This window comes from Polypterus senegalus, chromosome 1, assembly GCF_016835505.1.
Source record: "Polypterus senegalus isolate Bchr_013 chromosome 1, ASM1683550v1, whole genome shotgun sequence".
Lineage (NCBI taxonomy): Eukaryota > Metazoa > Chordata > Cladistia > Polypteriformes > Polypteridae > Polypterus > Polypterus senegalus.
In genome coordinates, this window is record NC_053154.1 from 320,260,493 (window position 1) to 320,280,721 (window position 20,229).

At 41.1% G+C, this 20,229-nt stretch overlaps 1 protein-coding gene across 2 annotated transcripts in view; it reads right to left on the reverse strand.

Moving 5' to 3' along the window:
• Positions 1-4,079: 4,079 nt before the first annotated feature.
• The window catches only part of cars1 (cysteinyl-tRNA synthetase 1), a 123,753-nt gene continuing 107,603 nt past the window's right edge, over positions 4,080-20,229 (reverse strand). For both annotated transcript variants that reach the window (XM_039737019.1, XM_039737028.1), the window contains 4 exons: positions 17,725-17,792; positions 8,593-8,652; positions 8,057-8,140; positions 4,080-4,881 (listed from right to left, as the gene is read on the reverse strand). In XM_039737019.1, coding sequence (XP_039592953.1) covers positions 4,747-4,881; positions 8,057-8,140; positions 8,593-8,652; positions 17,725-17,792 — 347 coding nt within the window. In that variant the 3' untranslated portion in view covers positions 4,080-4,746. The remainder of the gene's footprint in view (positions 4,882-8,056; positions 8,141-8,592; positions 8,653-17,724; positions 17,793-20,229) is intronic.

Consider the following 20,229-nt stretch of genomic DNA (forward strand, 5'->3'; position numbering starts at 1 on the left):
CTCTGACACCCAAATACCAATTTCTAAACTTTCAAATGAACTTCTCTGGAATATGGAAGGAAAACCGAGACACAACGAGAACATCCAAACCGTGCATAGATGGAGAGCGGGCAGGAATTTGAGCTGAGAACTCTGGAGAAACTCAGGCACTGCTCACGTTAAGGACATTTCATTTTCTGACAGGTTAAGGGAAATGAACACAATAGGCTATGAACTTTTGAAGTCTTTGATAAATGTATGACATCATTTACCGTATATACTCACATATAAGACACATCTTGAAACCTGAAAAATCGATCATAAAATCAGACCCTGACTTATACGCCCGTTCAAAAATGTGAAACTGACTCCTTCAATCTCACACCAGTTTCTCAGACACATTGAATTTTGTTGCAGCATCGCAGTTACCAATTTCTTTCACCATTACGACTTTGAAATTTAAAACTAACTTCATATTTTCTTCTGATCAAACGCTCCATCGTAGATAAGGGATGTTCTTACGATAAAAGATGCATGAGGGGGTGAGATACAAAATACACAAAACAGTCGAGACGTCGCTTTAGATTAGTTCGGACACGTAGGCACAATCCGTAGAAAAAGAAGGCAGAGTGCTCTGTGGTTACTCTCTCAGGTGGGCGTTAGCATATTGTAATCTCTTGGACCAATAGCGTGAGTTTTCCACATTCGACTTATACGACTGACATTATAAAATACCGGAAATGAAACGGTAAAATCAAGCCTGGGGGAGAACTTAAACGCAAGTATACACTCACCTAAAGGATTATTAGGACCACCATACTAATACGGTGTTTGACCCCCTTTCACCTTCAGAACTGCCTTAATTCTACGTGGCATTGATTCAACAAGGTGCTGAAAGCATTCTTTAGAAATGTTGGCCCATATTGATAGGATAGCATCTTGCAGTTGATGGAGATTTGTGGGATGCACATCCAGGGCACGAAGCTCCGTTCCACCACATCCCAAAGATGTTCTATTGGGTTGAGATCTGGTGACTGTGGGGGCCATTTTAGTACAGTGAACTCATTGTCATGTTCAAGAAACCAATTTGAAATGATTCGAGTTTTGTGACATGGTGCATTATCCTGCTGGAAGTAGCCATCAGAGGATGGGTACATGGTGGTCATGAAGGGATGGACATGGTCAGAAACAATGCTCAGGTAGCCCGTGGCATTTAAACGATGCCCAATTGGCACTAAGGGACCTAAAGTGTGCCAAGAAAACATCACCCACACCATTACACCACCACCACCAGCCTGCACAGTGGTAACAAGGCATGATGGATCCATGTTCTCATTCTGTTTACACCAAATTCTGACTCTACCATTTGAATGTCTCAACAGAAATCGAGACTCATCAGAGCAGGCCACATTTTTCCAGTCTTCAACTGTCCAATTTTGGTGAGCTTGTGCAAATTGTAGCCTCTTTTTCCTATTTGTAGTGGAGATGAGTGGTACCCGGTGGGGTCTTCTGCTGTTGTAGCCCATCCGCCTCAAGGTTGTGCGTGTTGTGGCTTCACAAATGCTTTGTTGCATACCTCGGTTGTAACGAGTGGTTATTTCAGTCAAAGTTGCTCTTCTATCAGTTTGAATCAGTTGGCCCATTCTCCTCTGACCTCTAGCATCAGCAAGGCATTTTCGCCCTCAGGACTGCCGCATACTGGATGTTTTTCCCTTTTCACACCATTCTTTGTAAACCCTAGAAATGGTTGTGCGTGAAAATCCCAGTAACTGAGCAGATTGTGAAATACTCAGACCGGCCCGTCTGGCACCAACAACCATGCCACGCTCAGAATTGCTTCTGACACTCAGTTTGGAGGTCAGGAGATTGTCTTGACCAGGACCACAGCCCTAAATGCATTGAAGCAACTGCCATGTGATTGGTTGATTAGATAATTGCATTAATGAGAAATTGAACAGGTGTTCCTAATAATCCTTTAGGTGAGTGTATGTGGTATGTCAGTTAACACTTTGAAGGCAGGAGTTAACTTATGTCGACACATAAGGGTGAAGGCGGCGGTAATCAGCTGTAAATGTCAGCAAATCACTGGTTACGTTACAGTTCAACTCTCTGCTAGAAGGGAAGTTAGCTTCATTGATCTGACCTCGAATCCCTGCGCATGCGTGAGTAGTAAAGAGTAACCAATGTCTACAATGGCATCAACATCTGGCAAGAGAGCAAAGCGAATGAACAAAGAAAAATACACAGGAGACGTTTGGTGCAATATTGCAGAATCGGACTCTTTGATTTTGATGTGAGTGATCTGGAGATCGAAAATGAAAGTGAGGTATTTGCATCAGCTGATCTGTTCCCAGCCGACTGTATTGCTGAACACACTCATGTAGCTGACGCAACTACACAAATACTTGCCTGGGAGGACAACCCACTCACAGATGTGTGGGAGCCATGCTGGCTACCGGATTTCAGCACACGACGCAGTGCGCTAGTGGACACTACGCATTACCAGCCACTCCAACTATTTATTTTTTTTTCCAGAAGGTGCCTTTCAGCTTCTGAGTGATGAAACAAACAGGTATGTGAATTCGCATACTGCAGAGGCTCATGGAATATAAAACAGAATGACATCTATTATAAATATTAATTTTATGTTGATTTATATGAGAAATCATTGCTTTGTGTGCTTTTCAGAAAAGTTTTTTGGAAAAAATATTCAGCCTTGAGCCAAAATGGAAAAAATAAAAATAATTAGCCCTAAAAAGTGTTAAATAACACTGGACAGTCATTTTTTAAATTTTTTTTTTAACACACTGAAAAACGTTTGGCCATTATGACAGACATACAGTAATGGGAGACATATAAGCTCAGATTGACCTTTTCACGAAGGAATTTCGAGAAACGTCAAATAAACTTTTATTGAGTTTAGTGTGTTTAACCACTTAATGGTGCTAATATGTTATATTGGTTCAACTGAGCTGAAAGTGTTTTGCTGCTGATAGATAGATAGATAGATAGATACTTTATTAATCCCATGATTTCCATTTGTTCTTGGGTTCTGACGCTACTTATTTCAGTGCCCAATGACAGTCTGCCAACTGATGGATTCCACTTGCCCTAATGCTGCATTTCCACCATTGGTGAAGTCTTTCCCGATGTACGTCACTGAACGCACCAAGATTAGCAGGGATAAAGACCCAAGCGTGAATACAGAACATGAATCTTCGGCGACACGTTGCACTTCATGCTTTTGTATGCTTGAAGTGAGTTGTCAACCAGCTGGACATACTCTGGTGGAATTGCCAAGGAAATTCTTGACAATGTCCTTGAATGTCTTCCACGTGATTTCCTGTGGAACGGCTTGTTCATTGATGATGTGTCTGATTTGTGGACCTTCCTTAATCTTGGCTATCAGTTATTCATTGAACGATCGAATATCGAAATCCTTCACCTTCCTTGTTCATCACTTTCAAAGAACTGCTAATCAGCTTGAGTTTTACATGAATGGGTGGCAAAAACTTGTGTGTTGGGTCGACAAGCGGTTTATGGGCCACACTTTTGTGCCCTCCTGCAGCGTCCAGTTTGCTTTTAACACAATGAGACTGTTTAGCGCAGTTCTTAGTCAATCCAAGATGCACTCCTAGTCGCAGTGCCGTGACTTTTAGATCAGCACAGATGTTCCAGCTGTAGATGTTGTAGTTGGGTCAGCTTAGCTATGAGCTAAACAAATGGGCTAAATGGACCGAGTGGTCTTCTCTCATTTGTCAACTCTGGAATTCTCTTCCTCAGTCTCTCAGAGTTTGTTCCTCTTTCTCCACCTTTAAATCTCAACTCAAAACTTTCCTTTTCGACAAACTTTTGCCTTCTGTGTGATTTTTATTTTTTCCCTCTGTATGTAAACCGAACCTGGGTTTGTGAAAGGCGCTCTTTTAATATTAATGATAATATTATTATTATTCTTACATTGTACTGTATATGTTTACTTAGAAAATGAGAGGAAATCACAAAACCAGGGGACTGCAATAAAACGATACGCGACAGGAAAATTGAAAGGTGACATGAGAAACACCCAAAGGTGTTCAGGAAGCAGAATCTTGTTCATCCAGTGTGATCAAATACTTTACTTACTGTAAATTAAAGACAATTGCATCCTGGAAGCCAAGAACAACTTGTACAAGTAAAGAGAGACAGGAATCTGAGGAAACCACCAAGCCATTCAGCCAGAACTGGGACTGTCACGGTGTGACGAGATGCTAGAGGATGCTTAATGGATTGGATCATCACTTTTTTTTTTTTTTGACCTTCTTGTAATATCCTATCTGTATTTTCTGAAAAAAATAAATAAATCTGAGGCATCTACCAAATACGCTATCAAAAACATCTGCAGTGTGGTGAGCACATAGTCAAGGTTTCCTAAACTTCCGGTCAATTCAAACCTTGCATTGTGGAAGAAGATTAAAAAAGAAAAAAAAGTGTGACGACCACCACGCATGGTCATCCTGACTCTGCATCGGCTACCCGGCCCTCCAACTACGCAGTCACAGACAACATTCGGCGAAATCAAAATGACGAGCAACGGCGTATGGAAAACAAATCCTTTTTTTTGGGTTCTTTGAAACTTCTTGACATTTGTGTCCCATGTTACTGTACAATAACTTCACATTTTTTGTTCACAGTCACATGAAAAGGTGATCAGCGTCTGAATGCCTGGCTCTCTTCTGGACCTGCCATCTGTTCCGCTGTACTTGAAGTGATCTTCCTCAGGAGGGGCGTTCAAGCACTTCCACCATTTTGGACCAATTCCAGGTACTCCTTGTACAATTTGTCCTGAGCGTCATAGAGTTTCTTCAGCTTTTTGGTTTGACCCTTGCTTATCTCTTTGCCTTCTGCGTCATGGGTGGGAAAACCCTAGGAAAAAAAAAATATAAATATCAAAATGAATCGCTGGTAATTTTTCAGCATTGTCTTATTCTTTACTTCAGTGGTCACCAAAATGTCAAAGATCACATGAAGGTCAACCATGACATAACATTTTCAAACAGACTTAATGCAATTTAGAGTCATGTGGGAGCCAGAGGATGTCAGTCCACTGCAAGGCCAAGTCACGTACGTACACACCCTCACCGGCTTATCTGCCACATGCACGTTCTGGACAGGGAGGACAACTGCAGCCCCCAAAGGAAAAGTCATGCAGACAAAAGGAGAACGTGCAAACTCCACATAGGTGAGGCCTGAGCGGGAAATGTCAACATAGTGAGGCTTAAGTGAACCAATCAGAATTTATAAATAAATTAAACGCACGATAACAACAAGTGATAAAATGTATGCATCACATACGTGCATTCACTTAACTGTTTTTGTTTATGAAATATTTCCCATAATAAAGTCAACTTAATATTTTGACAAGAGCTTCACTTCTTGAACGATAAAAGCCAACTTTCTAGAAAAAAGTCCTAACGAAACCTACACTCATTTAATGAAGACTTGCAAACTGATAATAAATGTCAAGGCTAAACACCGGCTTTCGTGATAGTGGCAGTAAAATCCGCCGCTAAGCTGACAGATGGGAACCACACATTCAGCCAAGTCAAACTACAGACCCAGAAAGGTCAACAAATTAGTTTCTGATGTTCACTGAAGACACAAACAAACTCGTTGGCCTTGCTGTTCCAATACGTTTTGAGTTTGGTATTTTTCCGTCCAGCCTTTTTGCTCTAGATCGTCCTCAAGAAACTGTGACACACACCCAATCATTGAGATATCTATGTTTTCGGTATCAGGGGACCCAAAAACGTTGAGATCATTTGAAAACCAGAGATCAAAATTTTTGACAAATCTAAAGCTTTCGCTGCTCCACCATAAATGATAAGTTATGGTTGGGGAGGGCAACAAAGCAAAGCAGACAAAAAAAAAAAAAAATACAGTAATGTCGTCGTATTCATGGGCGTTACGTGTCAATACCACCTGCGAAAAATTAAATCTTCGAATATTATGGTTTTCACTTAAATACAGTGGAACATTGGGTAAAATTTACGACCGTAATTTGTTCCAAAACTCTCGTCGTAACCTGATTTGGTCGTGACCCGAAATAACTTCCCCCATAGGATTGTATGTAAATACAATTAATCGTTCCAGACTGTACAAACTGTGTGTAAATATATTTTCTTTACAGATTTTTAAGCACAAAAATAGATAATTATACCATAGAATGCACAGTGTAATAGTAAACTAAAAGTAAAAACATTGAATAACACCGAGCCTGCACTCACTCTCTCTCTCTCTCTCTCTCTGTCTCCTTCCTGCAACCTCCTGTTCTTTCCTGTTCTCTTCTTTTTCCCTTTAGCCGACTCGCGCTTCTAGTTATGAAGAGGCGTCATAATCGTGGCAATCAGCAGCTCCTGGAAACAATTATGGATGCAGACCGCTTCTCACCTGTGCACTTAGGTGAGAAACGCCCACATCACAAACTTCTCAGGAACCGCTTTGGCCACACACCACCACACCCCTCGCTAGGCCGCGAGTACGGTGATTATTTATTAAAACTGGCCTTTTTGACGGGAGCTGTGGACCCGCTATACCACAGGAGAAAGGTGGGTTGAGAGGAGGTTACAGTTTTGAGGGAGAGTTTCTCTGCATGATGCACCGAGAACAATGTACAGTACAGGGAGAGACTGAACACGTGCGGAAATCATCGGTGCATACGAACCGGAAGGGAAACTGGCTTGTGTGTGGTCGTGAACAGATGCAAAAGTTGGGTGAACTTTTTGGTCGTAACCCGATTTGTACGTGTTACGAGATGTTCCTGACCCGAGGTTCCACTGTATGCAATTTTAAATGTTTTTCATGTAAGTGAATCCAACTAATGTACAGTATTTAAAAGAGAAAAATGAGATCTTTAATGTTATTGTAAAGAGATATCAATCTGTAATTAATAGGTAAATTTTAAATTATACATTAACATACTTGTATACATTTTATAAACCAAAAAACGAATAAAAATTCTGCTTAACGCTCTTAACAAGTACACATATAAAACTTAAATAAATGGAGAAAAAAAAAGTTTAACACAAGGTTAGTTGCTTGCTGTTGGTGTTTCTGCTCCCTCAGATGAAGAAGGATCAGTCGAGGCTGAGATTTCTGGTCGGTGTATTTTTACATTGAAGAAACATTGTGATAGGAAGTTGAATTTTTTTTTTTAACTTCTTCTGTAGCAGCGCAATATGAAAAGGACTTCAATACCCAGCAGCCTTGGGATCACTATGCCACTAGGCAACTTCTGCTGTTCACACTCTTGGGCTGCTGGGAGAAAGAAGATGAGGCGCTGGATTTAAAAAGAAAGCTATAAGAACATTAGACGAGAACAGGTCATTCAGTCCAACAAAGCTCGCCATTCCAATCCACTTAATTCTTCAAAAATAAGATCAAGTCGAGTTTTGAAAGTCCCAAAAGTCCTCCTGTCCACCACACTACTTGGTCACTTATTCCAAGCGTCTGTGGTTCTCTGTGAGAAGAAAAACTTCCTAATGTTTATGTGAAATATCCCCTTAACAAGTTTCCAACTGTGTCCCCGTGTTCTTGATGAACTCATTTTAAAATACAAGTCTCGATCCACTGTACTAATTCAATTCATAATATTAAACACTTCAGTCAGGTCTCCTCTTAATCTTCTTTTCTTTAAGCTGTAAAGGCTCAGCTCTTTTAATCTTTCTTCCTATCTAATCCCCTGTAGCCCTGGACTCAGCCTAGTCGATCTTCTCTCGACCTTTTCTTGTGCTGCTATGTCCTTTTTGTAGCCTGGATTACAGTTCCCACTACCCTAAATGATTACAGGTTTTGTTCTGGATTTGTGTTCTGTGTCCTGTGCCTGGCTTGTTTGTGTGGAAGTAGTTGTCTGAGTAAGAGATGTCAACTCGGCAATTGCCATCCACGAATACTCGAATCCATGAAACTGGAGAAATTGAAAAGGTTTAAAGGCAGTGACACACAGTGTGTTAAGAGCATTCCTCACTAACACCAAACAATGCATATTATCACCTGACTAAACCCAAAAAAATGAAGATCATCCATCCAGCAATCGACTTACATTTTCATCAAAGCTGGAATACTTGTCGCTTTCTGATTTGAACATTTCACTAGGTGGGATTTTCATCTTTGCCAACTTTGCCATCTGTGTAAAAAAAAAAAAAACATTTTGAAAAGCTCATTTTATTTTGGTATTAGAAACTGGCACACATTGTATCTTAGTTTTATCTCCTGGTGTCGTGGTCCTAGGCTACAGGATTTTCAATGAAAGTGAGAAACAACCAAGACCACCTAAAGCTGATTGGCTCTCATTTTTATCAGTTAAAACTATAATGGGAAGTAAACTCTGCAAAAAAAAAAAAAGAACTTGTGTAGAAAAAAATTATTAAACCAAAAATTTGTAACAGCGGAGTGCATTGTAAACACACAGCATTTCATTAGACAGACTTTCCTTTTCATAACAGATAAGGCACAGCGTAGCTGACGTAGTTCAATCAGTCGACGTGCTGTTAAAGTTAGCAGAGGAGTCAGAAAAGGCGTCTCGTCTTTAATCAGGTTCTCACAACGCGGTGTTTTAACAGATAAACTCTCACTTACTTCCTGTTCTTGTTTCTTTTTAGCAGCCTCTTCTTTCTTTCTTCTTTTCTCCTCTTCCACCTGTATGGAAAAAAAGAAACAACTAAACAGGGAGGAAGACTAATTACACACTAAAACATGGACTATGGCATAATTTTAGATTTAAAAAAATTAGCATTTAATAACCTTTCATTTTACAGATTTCGGAGGAGAAAAATGCCAATTTTCATTGACATAAGTACAAGGGATGTTCAAAAAGTTTCCACCCTTTTACATTTTCGTTGGAAATGATGAAGGTGGGACGAGAAGTAATTGGGCATTAAGAAGCACGAAGCTGGGAAAATTGCATCACAAATGAAGGTGACTAAAAGTGATGCCATTGGTTTTTAAAATTTTTAATAAATAGAGTTAAAAAAAAGTGTGCAAACTTTTTGAACGTCCCTCGTACAAAGGTAGCATCAATTATCCATTAACACTAGAATCACTGAAGTCTACGAAAAAACTCGTAATCCTGAGTTTATTTGAAAAACAGCAATGTCAGACCAGGAGGAGCGTGAACATGACCAAGAGAGTAAAACTGAATTAAAATAAAATAAACACTAACCTTTACAAGCACCATACAAGTACCGACTGTCACAGACTCAAATCAAATGTATGTTTTTGTTGTATAACAGCAAGAATAAGAACAGCTCACTACTCAAAACGTTAATTCTGGGAAGCAGCCAGGATCGAACCCACGACCTGTTGATTATGAGTTAGCAGTTCTTATGTACTACCAAAGCAGTCGTGTCAGCTTCGTACACTAACCTGATTTCTTTTTCTTCGGTTACATTCTTGAATAAAAGCGCACTTGTTTTGTTATACGTGTACCTTTTGTGAAAATGTTTACTTGATGTTTGGACTTCAGTCTTCACACATTATACACTTCATGTCAAAATGTTGTCGTTAGTACTAAGACATGAAAAAAGTTTGTCTTTTAGGTATGTCTTCAACATTTCTTGCATTTCTGTCATCCTACGCTTACATTGATCTTTGTAGACATGGAACACACATGAAATGCATGTGTTTCAAATAACGCTATATTATTTAGCCTATACAGCTCCAGGTACCTCACTCCCAGATAAACAAGGCCTGAGCTGGATGAGGTCTTTGCCCTTTTTGCGGCTGTGGGAGGACGGGATAGCAGGCTGCTTGCTGTTTGTGCTGATCAACACATTTACAACACAAAAGATACTGACAGAGAGGTGCGAACGGATTTAAGGTGGGCCAAAATTACAAGTTTTTTTCATAGCCTTCAGGAATTCTAGTGTTAAATAAAATACACTGTAATGACAGTAGTAGTAGGAGTAGCACACATCAGCACCCTCCAGTGCCGTGGTAAACCAGAATGTAAATATGCATACAGTTGTTACGAAGTGAGAACACGGGGACACAGCTGGACACTTAAGGGTAAATTTCACACAAACATTAAGAAGTTTTTCTTCACGCAACCCTTATATACTAAAGTACCAAGAAGAGTGGAGAATAGGACATTAGGACCTTCAGATCTCAACCTGATGTTATTTTGGACAATATGAGTGAACAGGATAGATTAACTTTTTAGGCTGAATGACTTCTTCTCATTATAATTGTTGAAAGGTTCAAAGACATGGCTTCAGATGATAAGGTTTTCAAATAATGCAGTATCTTGAACTCTCATTGAGTATAAGTATGCAACCTCAGCACTGAAAATAAATAAAACCTGTTAGTGTTTTACTACATGCAGTGCCCTCCAAAATGTTTTGGACAAAGACACACTTCTCCTTAACTTTCCCCTCTGCTTCACAGTTTAAAATTACAAATCAAACAATAGAGGCATCGTGATTAAAGTGCGGGTGGCACGGTGGTGCAGTGGTAGTGCTGCTGCCTCACAGTTAGGAGACCCGGGTTTGCTTCCCAGGTCCTCCCTGTATGGAGTTTGCATTTTCTCCCCGTGTCTGCGTGGGTTTAATAAAGTATATCAAAATCAAAAAAAGAGGGAACTTGTGGTACTCTGTACATGTAAAACTGTTTTCGTAAATCATTAAGCAGCCATCTAACTTGCCATACATGTAATGTGACACACTCGGCAACTGCAGTGGTCAAGTCTGACATCCCCTCAGACTATAAGTTGTGTAACGTGACGTCGGGATTTGGTGAACTGAGCAAAGAAGACAATGAAAACAGGAAGGCACCGGTCAGAGAAATAACAAAGAGCCCCAGTGGGCAATGGGAAGTTGTACCTGGAAAAAAATGGAAAGTGTCAACCTTGTCGAGAGGTTCACTTACCTCAGCAGTGACATTCATGTCTCTGGTGACTCTTCCTATGAAATCAATAGACAGACTGGGATAGCATGGGGGGTCATGAGGTCGCTGGAAAGGGGTGTGTGGTGCTCTCAATATCTGTGCAAAAGGACGAATTTCCAAGTCTTTAGAGGCTTGGTGCTTCCTTTCTTGCTATATGGTTGCGAGACATGGATGCTAACCAGTGACCTGAGACGAAGACTGGACTCCTTCAGTACTGTGTCTCTTCAGAGAATCCTTGGGTACCGCTGGTTTGACTTTGTGTTGCTCAAGGAGTCCTGAATGAGGCACATTACCTGCATTGTGAGGGAGTGTCAGTTACAGCACTATGGCCATGTGGTGCAATTCCCTGGCTCGCAGGATCCTCATTATTGAGGACCACAGTAGCTGGACCAGGCCAAGGGAACGCCCACGTAACATCTGGCTGTGGCAGACAGACGCTCATTTCCAGAGGGTGGGACTGGACTGTGTGTCTGCCTTGGGGGTTGACAACCAGGATCCCGAGCTGTCGTGTTGTGTGGTGTACCAGTGCATGCTCCCCAACCCATCCTGACCTGACACCTGCAACATGTCTTTTTAAGCCATATGCTGAACAAACTTCTCCCCCAGGAGACTTAAAATGTTTAAATTATATTTACCTGCACATGAACGATTCACTTTTAAAGTCATTTAGATGAAAGAAAAAAAATTCTCCCGAAAGAAAACAGCACTTAAGTCAGAGCTGTTCCACTGAAATAACAACACAAGGCAAAAACAAACTGGCAGCAAGATAAGACTTGCATGAAATGGAAGGCATGTCTAAGATGTAATGTCAGTAACCAAGTATACAGCAGTTGTCTCTAAAGAGATGGGACAGCACATTCCTCTGAAGTCACCCGACAAGATTCCAGAAGCTCCGAGATCACTGCCAGCAGATCTGACCTTTGACCAATCAGCTTGAGCTCAGTCAAAAAAAAATATCAAGTGAAGGAGAAAGTGAAATACGCAAGGAAGGTGGAATTAATGTTAAGAGTTGAGCAAACTGAGGAGGTGCCAACTGTGCATTTATATTTGATGTCCACAGGACTTTTCAGAAGAGATTTATTTAACAATGTCCACGTACACTTCTAACAAAGATCTGAATGAGAAGCAGCAACTCGACTGCCATTTCCTTCCCAGCCCTTGCACCCCACTGGTGAAACACATCACCTCTGCTTGCACAACTAGAAATGGGTATGTCTCAAGTTTTTGGAAAAGCGAACATCTTCAAAATTTACTTAATACCCGAGACAAGATACCTCTACTGAGAATCATTTTGCAATGCACCATTCAACACAAATCACTATGATTATACACTACCACCCTTAGTGCAGCAGCAATAATAACTGGAGAAATGGCTGACCAACACTACTTCCAAGTGGACCCTCACAGCAAATAACACAAATGACAATAAATAACAACAAGGACTAGATATACAGACACTGACAAATTTTCTGGTACCCCTGCATGGAAAACCAAGAACCCAGAATTTTTCTTTCTTTTGAATTTTCTTGCTTTATAGTCATTAGAAAAATAATTCTAATACATCTATTTACAGACCCAACCAGAACATTAATCCAAATAGAAACATACATTACCTTGATTATTAATTTAAAAATAATAATAAAAAGAAACAAACAAAAGTGCAGCAAAAACAAACTGTTTTAAATGATTTTAGTTCTTACAAATGTCCCAGTAGAATTATATTTCGATTTAAGATTGATGAGGAATGGAAAGGATGGTAGAGACCGTTCTCAATAGTGATAAACACCGCTTGAATGGCCTACTAGTACACATCTTCAGGCACTATTGAAGCCAACTCTCCACACTGTATCCCTTGACAAAGATGACAGATTTGAGGTCACCTGGATGTCCTAATGTTGTCATCACCCACTAAATACTCACACCTCCTGCGGCTCTGGTTAGGCTCCGCCCATTCGTACCCTTGACTGTATGGACACTCCCCCAACACGTCTTTCACATAGCCAGCAAGACTGTAAGTTCTCACTTATTCAGTTAGAGATAGCGTTACAGAAACAGCACAGATATTTGGTATTTGGTACACCGCATTAGAGTTAGATATTATAAAGCACGAGGCACTTGTTACAATTTGTGTACTACAGTGATCCCTCGCTATATCGCGCTTCGACTTTCGCGGTTTCACTCCATCGTGGATTTTATATGTAAGCACATTTAAATATATATCATGGATTTTCGCTGGTTTGTGGATTTCTGCGGACAATGGGTCTTTTAATTTATGGTACATGCTTCCTCAGTTGGTTTGCCCAGTTGATTTCATACAAGGGACGCTATTGGCCGATAGCTGAGAAGCTACCCAATCAGATCACGTATTATGTATTAAAGCTTTGTTGGGCTGAATGGCCTGTTCTCGTCTAGAGTGTTCTAATGTTCTAAAAAACTCCTCAATGATATATACAATATGCTTCCCACGCGGTGCTTCACATACTTAAAAGCTCTAGCAGCACATATTGATTTTTGATTGTTTGCTTTTCTCTCTCTGCCTCTTTCTCTCTTTGACATTCTCTGCTCCTGATGAAGGGGGTGTGAGCAGAGGGGCTGTTCGCAAACTGGCCTAGAGGATACGGACGCTCCTCTAAAAAATGCTGAAAGACTACCTGCACATTGCTCCCTTTCTTGCGGCTGCTTTGTCACGGTGCTTCGCATACTTAAAAGTCTGATCAACACATATTGATTTTTGATTGTTTGCTTTTCTCTCTCTCTCTCTCTCTCTGACATTCTCTGGTCCAGACGCGCACTCCTTTGAAGAGGAAGATATGTTTGCATTCTTTTAATTGTGAGACGGAACTGTCATCTCTGTCTTGTCATGGAGCACAGTTTAAACTTTCGAAAAAAGAGACAAATGTTTGTTTGCAGTGTTTTACAGTCCCTGTCTCTACAACCTTCTGTGTTTCTGTGCAAATCTGTGACCCAAGCATGACAATATAAAAATAACAATATAAACGTATGGTTTTTACTTAGCAGATTTTCACCTTTCGTGGGGGGTTCTGGAACGCAACCCCAATGATCGAGGAGGGATCACTGTATAATATAAACACTTCACCTGTAGTTTAAATCCTAACTTGAGCTGAAAAGAATGTTTCACCCCATGTCTTTTGTAGTAATGGCCAAGAAAAATGTTTAATCTCCAGTTTTAATGCAGAATGGAGATAACAAAGCTTCTGATAGAATAGGCATCTATGCTGATGAATACTCAACAACAGCAAACCGTATCAGTAATGTCCATGAAAAAAATCGCACGTTACTCATGTTGCATAATCCACACACACACACACACACACACACACACACACACACGCACACGCACGCACGCACACCCCCCAATGTAATGACTGGGTTTCCGACAGCTGGCATACTCCTCTTCCACCGGGGGCATCGACAGAGGTAAACAGAAGGGTGGGCTGGGCAATGAGGACACACACACACAGAGCAAGAGATGGAGCAAAGCACGTATATTTTTAAACAAAATGTTCAAAACGTACAGTGCAATCTTTCCAAATAATAATTCCCAAATAAAATCAGTGCATTTGTGGAGGTTAAAATGAACAACAGATAATCCCAGTAATGTGCTAAAATGCAAGGTTAAAACAGTTTGGAGCCGTACATTTAAAATCACTTATAAGCTTTGGTTGCTCCATTTAAAATCACATCCCTACTGCTCTAGGAATAGTATAGGAAGCTAATCAAGGACTTTGTTAAATGGTGCGACTCAAAACACTTACACCTGAACACCAGCAAGACCAAGGAACTGGTGGTGGATTTTAGGAGGCTCAGGCCCCTCATGGACCCCGTGATCATCAGAGGTGACTGTGCAGAGGGTACAGACCTATAAATACCTGGGAGTGCAGCTGGATGATAAATTGGACTGGACTGCCAATACTGATGCTCTATGTAAGAAAGGTCAGAACCGACTATACTTCCTTAGATGGCTGGCATCCTACAACATCTGCAATAAGAAGCTGCAGATGTTCTATCAGATGGTTGTGGCGAGTGCCCTCTTCTATGCAGTGGTGTGCTGGGGAGGCAGCATAAAAAAGGATGCCTCACACCTGGACAAACTGGTGAGGAAGGCAGGCTCCATTGTAGGCATGGAGCTGGACAGTTTGACATCCGTGGCAGAGTGATGGGCGCTGAGCAGGCTCCTGTCAATAATGGAGAATCCACAGCATCCACTGAACAGTGTCATCTCCAGGCAGAGGAGCAGCTTCACTGACAGACTGCTGTGACCGTCCTGCTCCACTGACAGACTGAGGAGATCGTTCCTCCTCTACACTATGCGACTCTTCAATTCCACCCGGGGGGGTAAACGTTAACATTATACAAAGTAATTGTCTGTTATACCTGCATTTTTATTACTCTTTAATTTAATATTGTTTTTTGTATCAGTATGCTGCTGCTGGATTATGTGAATTTCCCCTTGGGATTAATAAAGTATGTATGTATCTATCTCTATCCCCCTCTGGTCAGTCCACCTTCTGACTAACCTGTGCCACTGTCGCTCAGTGGGGTACCCTGCGAACTCTGCTCCCATCTCCCACTGTCACCTGTTGGCATTCTGCAGGATTTCCTGGAGTGACTGGTATCTCCTGCTCCTTGGGCGCCGTTTGCTCGCTCCACCCTGTGCCCTCACTCCACAGCATCAGCTCAGCCATGATCCCGCCTCACCTCCTCTGTTCCTTATCTTTTCCCCTAACCACCATCTTTTCATTTCTTGCTTGTTCTTTCTTTCTGTCTTCTTTTCTGATCTACTCAGGCTCTCTATGATACTCCAGTGGATGCGGTGTCCTAATGACTATCTGCGGAGTGCTGATGTGGAACAACTGACCCAATTAAGCAATCAGCTCACCTCCACACTGAACACTCTGCAGTTGCACCCACTGAACCCGAGAGGCACTGTGTTTTTTTTTATTTAAAACCCACACACTGCCACAGACCCCCCAAATGAGCGTTATCACTGGCAAGTTATCTGGTCAAATGGTTGCAACACTGCAAACACATGTATGTTTGCTAAAATATTGTTAAATAAACCACTTCTGCAAAACACTCCAATGAACAAAACCAGAAAACGCTAAAATGCAAACAAGTATTTGAATTGCAGACCCGCCTCTCGTCGTTACATTCGCATTCATAGACACAAATGGAGTACCTCGGGGTTATTTAGTGGTGGTTTGTGAAGCTGCACAGGTGAACTGACTTTCTGCTCGCTGATGCATCTTTGATTTGAATTCTCTTCCTTTGGACAGCTGAGCTATTAGCTGAACAGCTGAGCTTCATGGACTGAATGGTCTCCTCTCTTGTCTCTCTGATAATATTTAATTGGCTTTTCTTTTAACCTTTATTTGTATTTGTTGATATCACAAGAAGCAGAATATTAGCCAATAAATAAGCTGTGTTGGACCCCTGACCAATAAATGAGGCGGGAGGCAGGTCTTCAGTTCAAATGCCCATTTGTGTCTGAACGCGTATCTAATCAGATCACAAGAGCACTTTCCCAGAAGAGGTTTATTTAAAAATATTTTTGTACAAATCCATGTGCTTGGGACATTGTGAGCATATGACCGGACAACGACATGTGGGTTATGTGACACTAGTAACACCAGATTTTCTCGTGGATGTTGACATTAGAACAATCTACACAAGAACAGGTCATTCTACTCAATAAATCTCACCAGTCCTGTCCACTCCATTCTTCTAAAATAACATCAAGTCAAGGTTTGAAAGTCCTACTGTCTACCACACTACTTGATCGCTTATTCCACATGTCTGTGGTTTTCTGTGTGAAGGTAAACTTCCTAATGTTTGTGTGAAATTTCCCCTTAATCAGTTTCCAACTGTGTCCCCGTGTTCTTGATGAGCTCATTTTAAAGTCAACAGTCTCCGTCCACTGGACTAATTTAAGTTGTCATGTCTCCTAAAATCTTTTATCTTTCCTCATAACTCATCCCCTGTAGTCCTGGACTCAGCCTAGTTGTTCTTCTCTGGACTTTTTCTAGCACTGCTATGTCCCTTTGTAACTGCACACAGTACTGCAGATGAGGCCTCACCAGTGTGATATAAATAAGAATAAATAAGAAAAAACAAGAGACATTGGGAAATGTCAGCAAATTTTCTCCTCAAATCCAAAAAAACAATCAATGGGCAAAATGCACATCAGCAGTAACCGACAAAAGGAGAAAAAGATTCCGATGTATGGCTTGTTTCTGAAGCATACTGCTGTACTTGCTATAGTTAGTGACATTCGTTTCAGTTGTGTTCTTATAAAAAATAAAAGTGTGAACTGTTGAAATAGCTGGTGCGTAACCAGAAACTCAATCAATACATAATCTTTTAGCTTTAACAAATACTAAATGACTCTTACCTCTAATGCCCACCCTAACTGCCACAGCTGCTCTGCTGTACTTCTCAAAGCCACACAATTCAAACAGAAGGATGGGCTCCACGCTATCTTCAGTGTGAAACCCAACCCGGCCTAAGCAATGAATGGGTGGAAGAGGAATCCTCCCAAGTGTCTCCTCAGACAAAGAGACGGACAACGACGAGGCATTAGAGCGACAAAAAGGCTCCCATTCATTTTTAATATCTGTCTGCTGATCACATTCTTCTCCTTTGTGTTTCCCACCTCTCCTCTGTTCGGTTTTAGCAAGAAAAGAAGGGATCAGCTTACCGCACAGAAGGAAGTTTCTCAATGGAGTATCTCTAAGGACAATAGGTAAGTGCAATCTAAGGGCCAGGCCCTGCTTTTGATAACTTTAATGAAAGGCGTGGCATACGCACCTTCTTCTTTTCATCTCTCTCCTTCAGGAGTGTCTCACGATCAACTAATTTCACAACTGTGGGCAGTCCTGTAAAGAGATGGGATAAAATACTTGACAGCTTATAAAAAATGTATTTATTCACCGCAAACAAACAACTGTATCACCTTTATAGAAGCTGCACTGTCAGTCTGCAATGCTTTCCGAAGAAATTTGGGATGTAAATGAGTTGTGACAGCAAATATAACTAATACGATTGAACTGTGAAGTCAGAACGTTTCTTTCTTTTTAGGCATTCTCTGTGTGTTTGTTATAATGCAATAATATTTATTACTTATCAAACTTCTGTATATAGCCAAACTAACCTCTAAAGATATGTAAACTGCTATCTATCTATGTAGGAATTTGACTGTACTCTATTGTTATATAGTGCCTTTTCTATCTATCCATCCATCCTACTACTGCTATTATTACTACCATCACCACCTGGTGAGGCACCCGCTTTGAAAGGAAAAAATGAGGGGTAAACAAGACCACTTTATTAGCCAAATACATTTAAACATACAAGGTATTTGAAGAGGGTCTGACGTGCTTATTAACACTGGGCCAGTTCACCAGCACCCCAACCTAACATCAAACCAGCCATGCCTCTTCCAACCATTTCCATAGTAAGAGACGTATCGCTGGTGTATGGCTTCTGAAAAGAACTTTTTCTCTGGTGTTGCCCCATTGCAGTAACGTGATGGCAGCTTTAAGTGGGACTAACAAGAGATCTCTGTAGGGAGTTATTTCTATTTATGGCCCAGTCCTCAATTTCTGGAACTGCCCAGCACCATTGGTGGACCTCTCCATCAAAGTTAGAATTGTGGACAAAAAAACATTACTTTGAGCCGATACATTTCCTGTGCGTTATTCATAAAGGTTGTGCTTGCTGTCTGTAACAACAGACAAGAAAATGAAGAAAACTAAAACTGTATTATGTTGGTTATTTGTGTTCTTAATTTAGATGTACTTTATTTTGATATTTATTAACAAATTTTAATTTTGTTTGTTTAGTGTGTTAATAACAATAATGCAAATTTGAATTCTTCTACAAACACATTTTGAAAACAGTCCTCAACTTTCCTCCGAGCCGTCTAAAGACATGAAGGATAATTGGATTGGCAAAGCTAGAATTGGTCCCTGCTCTGTGTGTGTGTGTGTGTGTGTGTGTGTGTGTGTGTGTCACCCAGCAGCCATACCACATGCATTATCATCTACCTGCAGCTGAGCACTTCAGGCCTGGCCAGTACTTGGATGGGAGACCATGCAGGAAAAGCTTAGGTTGCTGCTAGAAGAGATGTTGTTGAGGCCAGCAGGGGGCGCTTACCCTGTGGTCTGAATGTGGATCCCAATGTCCCAGTGCAGTGATGGGGACACTCCATCAGATGAGATGTAAAACTGAGGTCCTAACTCTCTGTGGTCATTAAAGATTCCTGGGCATCCTTTGTAAAAAAAAAAACATGGTGTTTCCTGATGTCCAGGCTAAATTGCCCACCTCGGTCTGGTCATTCTGGCCCCCTTAATCATCCCCTGTCTCTAATTGGCAATCTCTCTCACCACTTCACCAGCTAATAGCTCACAGGTTCAAAAATGGCTGTCATAACATCATGCAGGTGGGTGCTACTCATTAGTGGTAGAGCTCTATATTAATCTAAAAAAACATTACTATTATTATTATTACAAGCTGCGTAAGCCCGTGCTGTAAAAAGCCCAGGCACTTCAATCAATCAATCAATCGCCTCGCTTGTGTATTAGCGGTTAAGTGAGTTTCTCTTTTTTTGGCGGTTTCACTTTAGCGTCAGAGCCTCTTTGTTTGAGCTTCATGCTGAAGCCTCGCACTTCCGGGCCAGACAGACAGACAGACACACACACACACACACACACACACACACACACACACACACACACACACACACATTTCCATGCATAAACATTTATATATAAGATTACTATTATTATGAACTGCCTGGTGCTCTGTCAAGGGATTGTTCCTGCCTTGCTGGGATAGGCTCCAGTTTCCTTTCAACCCTACTCTGTATAAACCAGTTAAAAAAAATGGATGACCTGATATTTTAAAGTCATATTTAATAAAATTTTATTTTTCCATTTACCGTTTCTGTAAGAAATGTTATTTATATATTTCTTTGCATATAACTTCCACTACAATAAGATGCTGCAGATGTTCTATCAGAGGGTTATGGCAGCGCCCTCTTCTATGTGGTGGTGTGGTGGTGTGCTGGGAAGGCAGCATAAAGAAGAGGGACTCCTCACGCCTGGAAAAACTGGTGAGGAAGGCAGGCTCTACTGTAGGCACGGAGCTGGACAGACTGACATCTGTGGGCAGAGCGAGGGGCGCTGAGCAGACTCCTGTCAATAATGGAGAATCTACTGCACCCACTGAACAGGATCATCTCCAGACAGAGGAGCAGCTTCAGCGAAAGACTGCTGTCACCATCCTGCTCCACTGACAGACTGAGGAGATCGT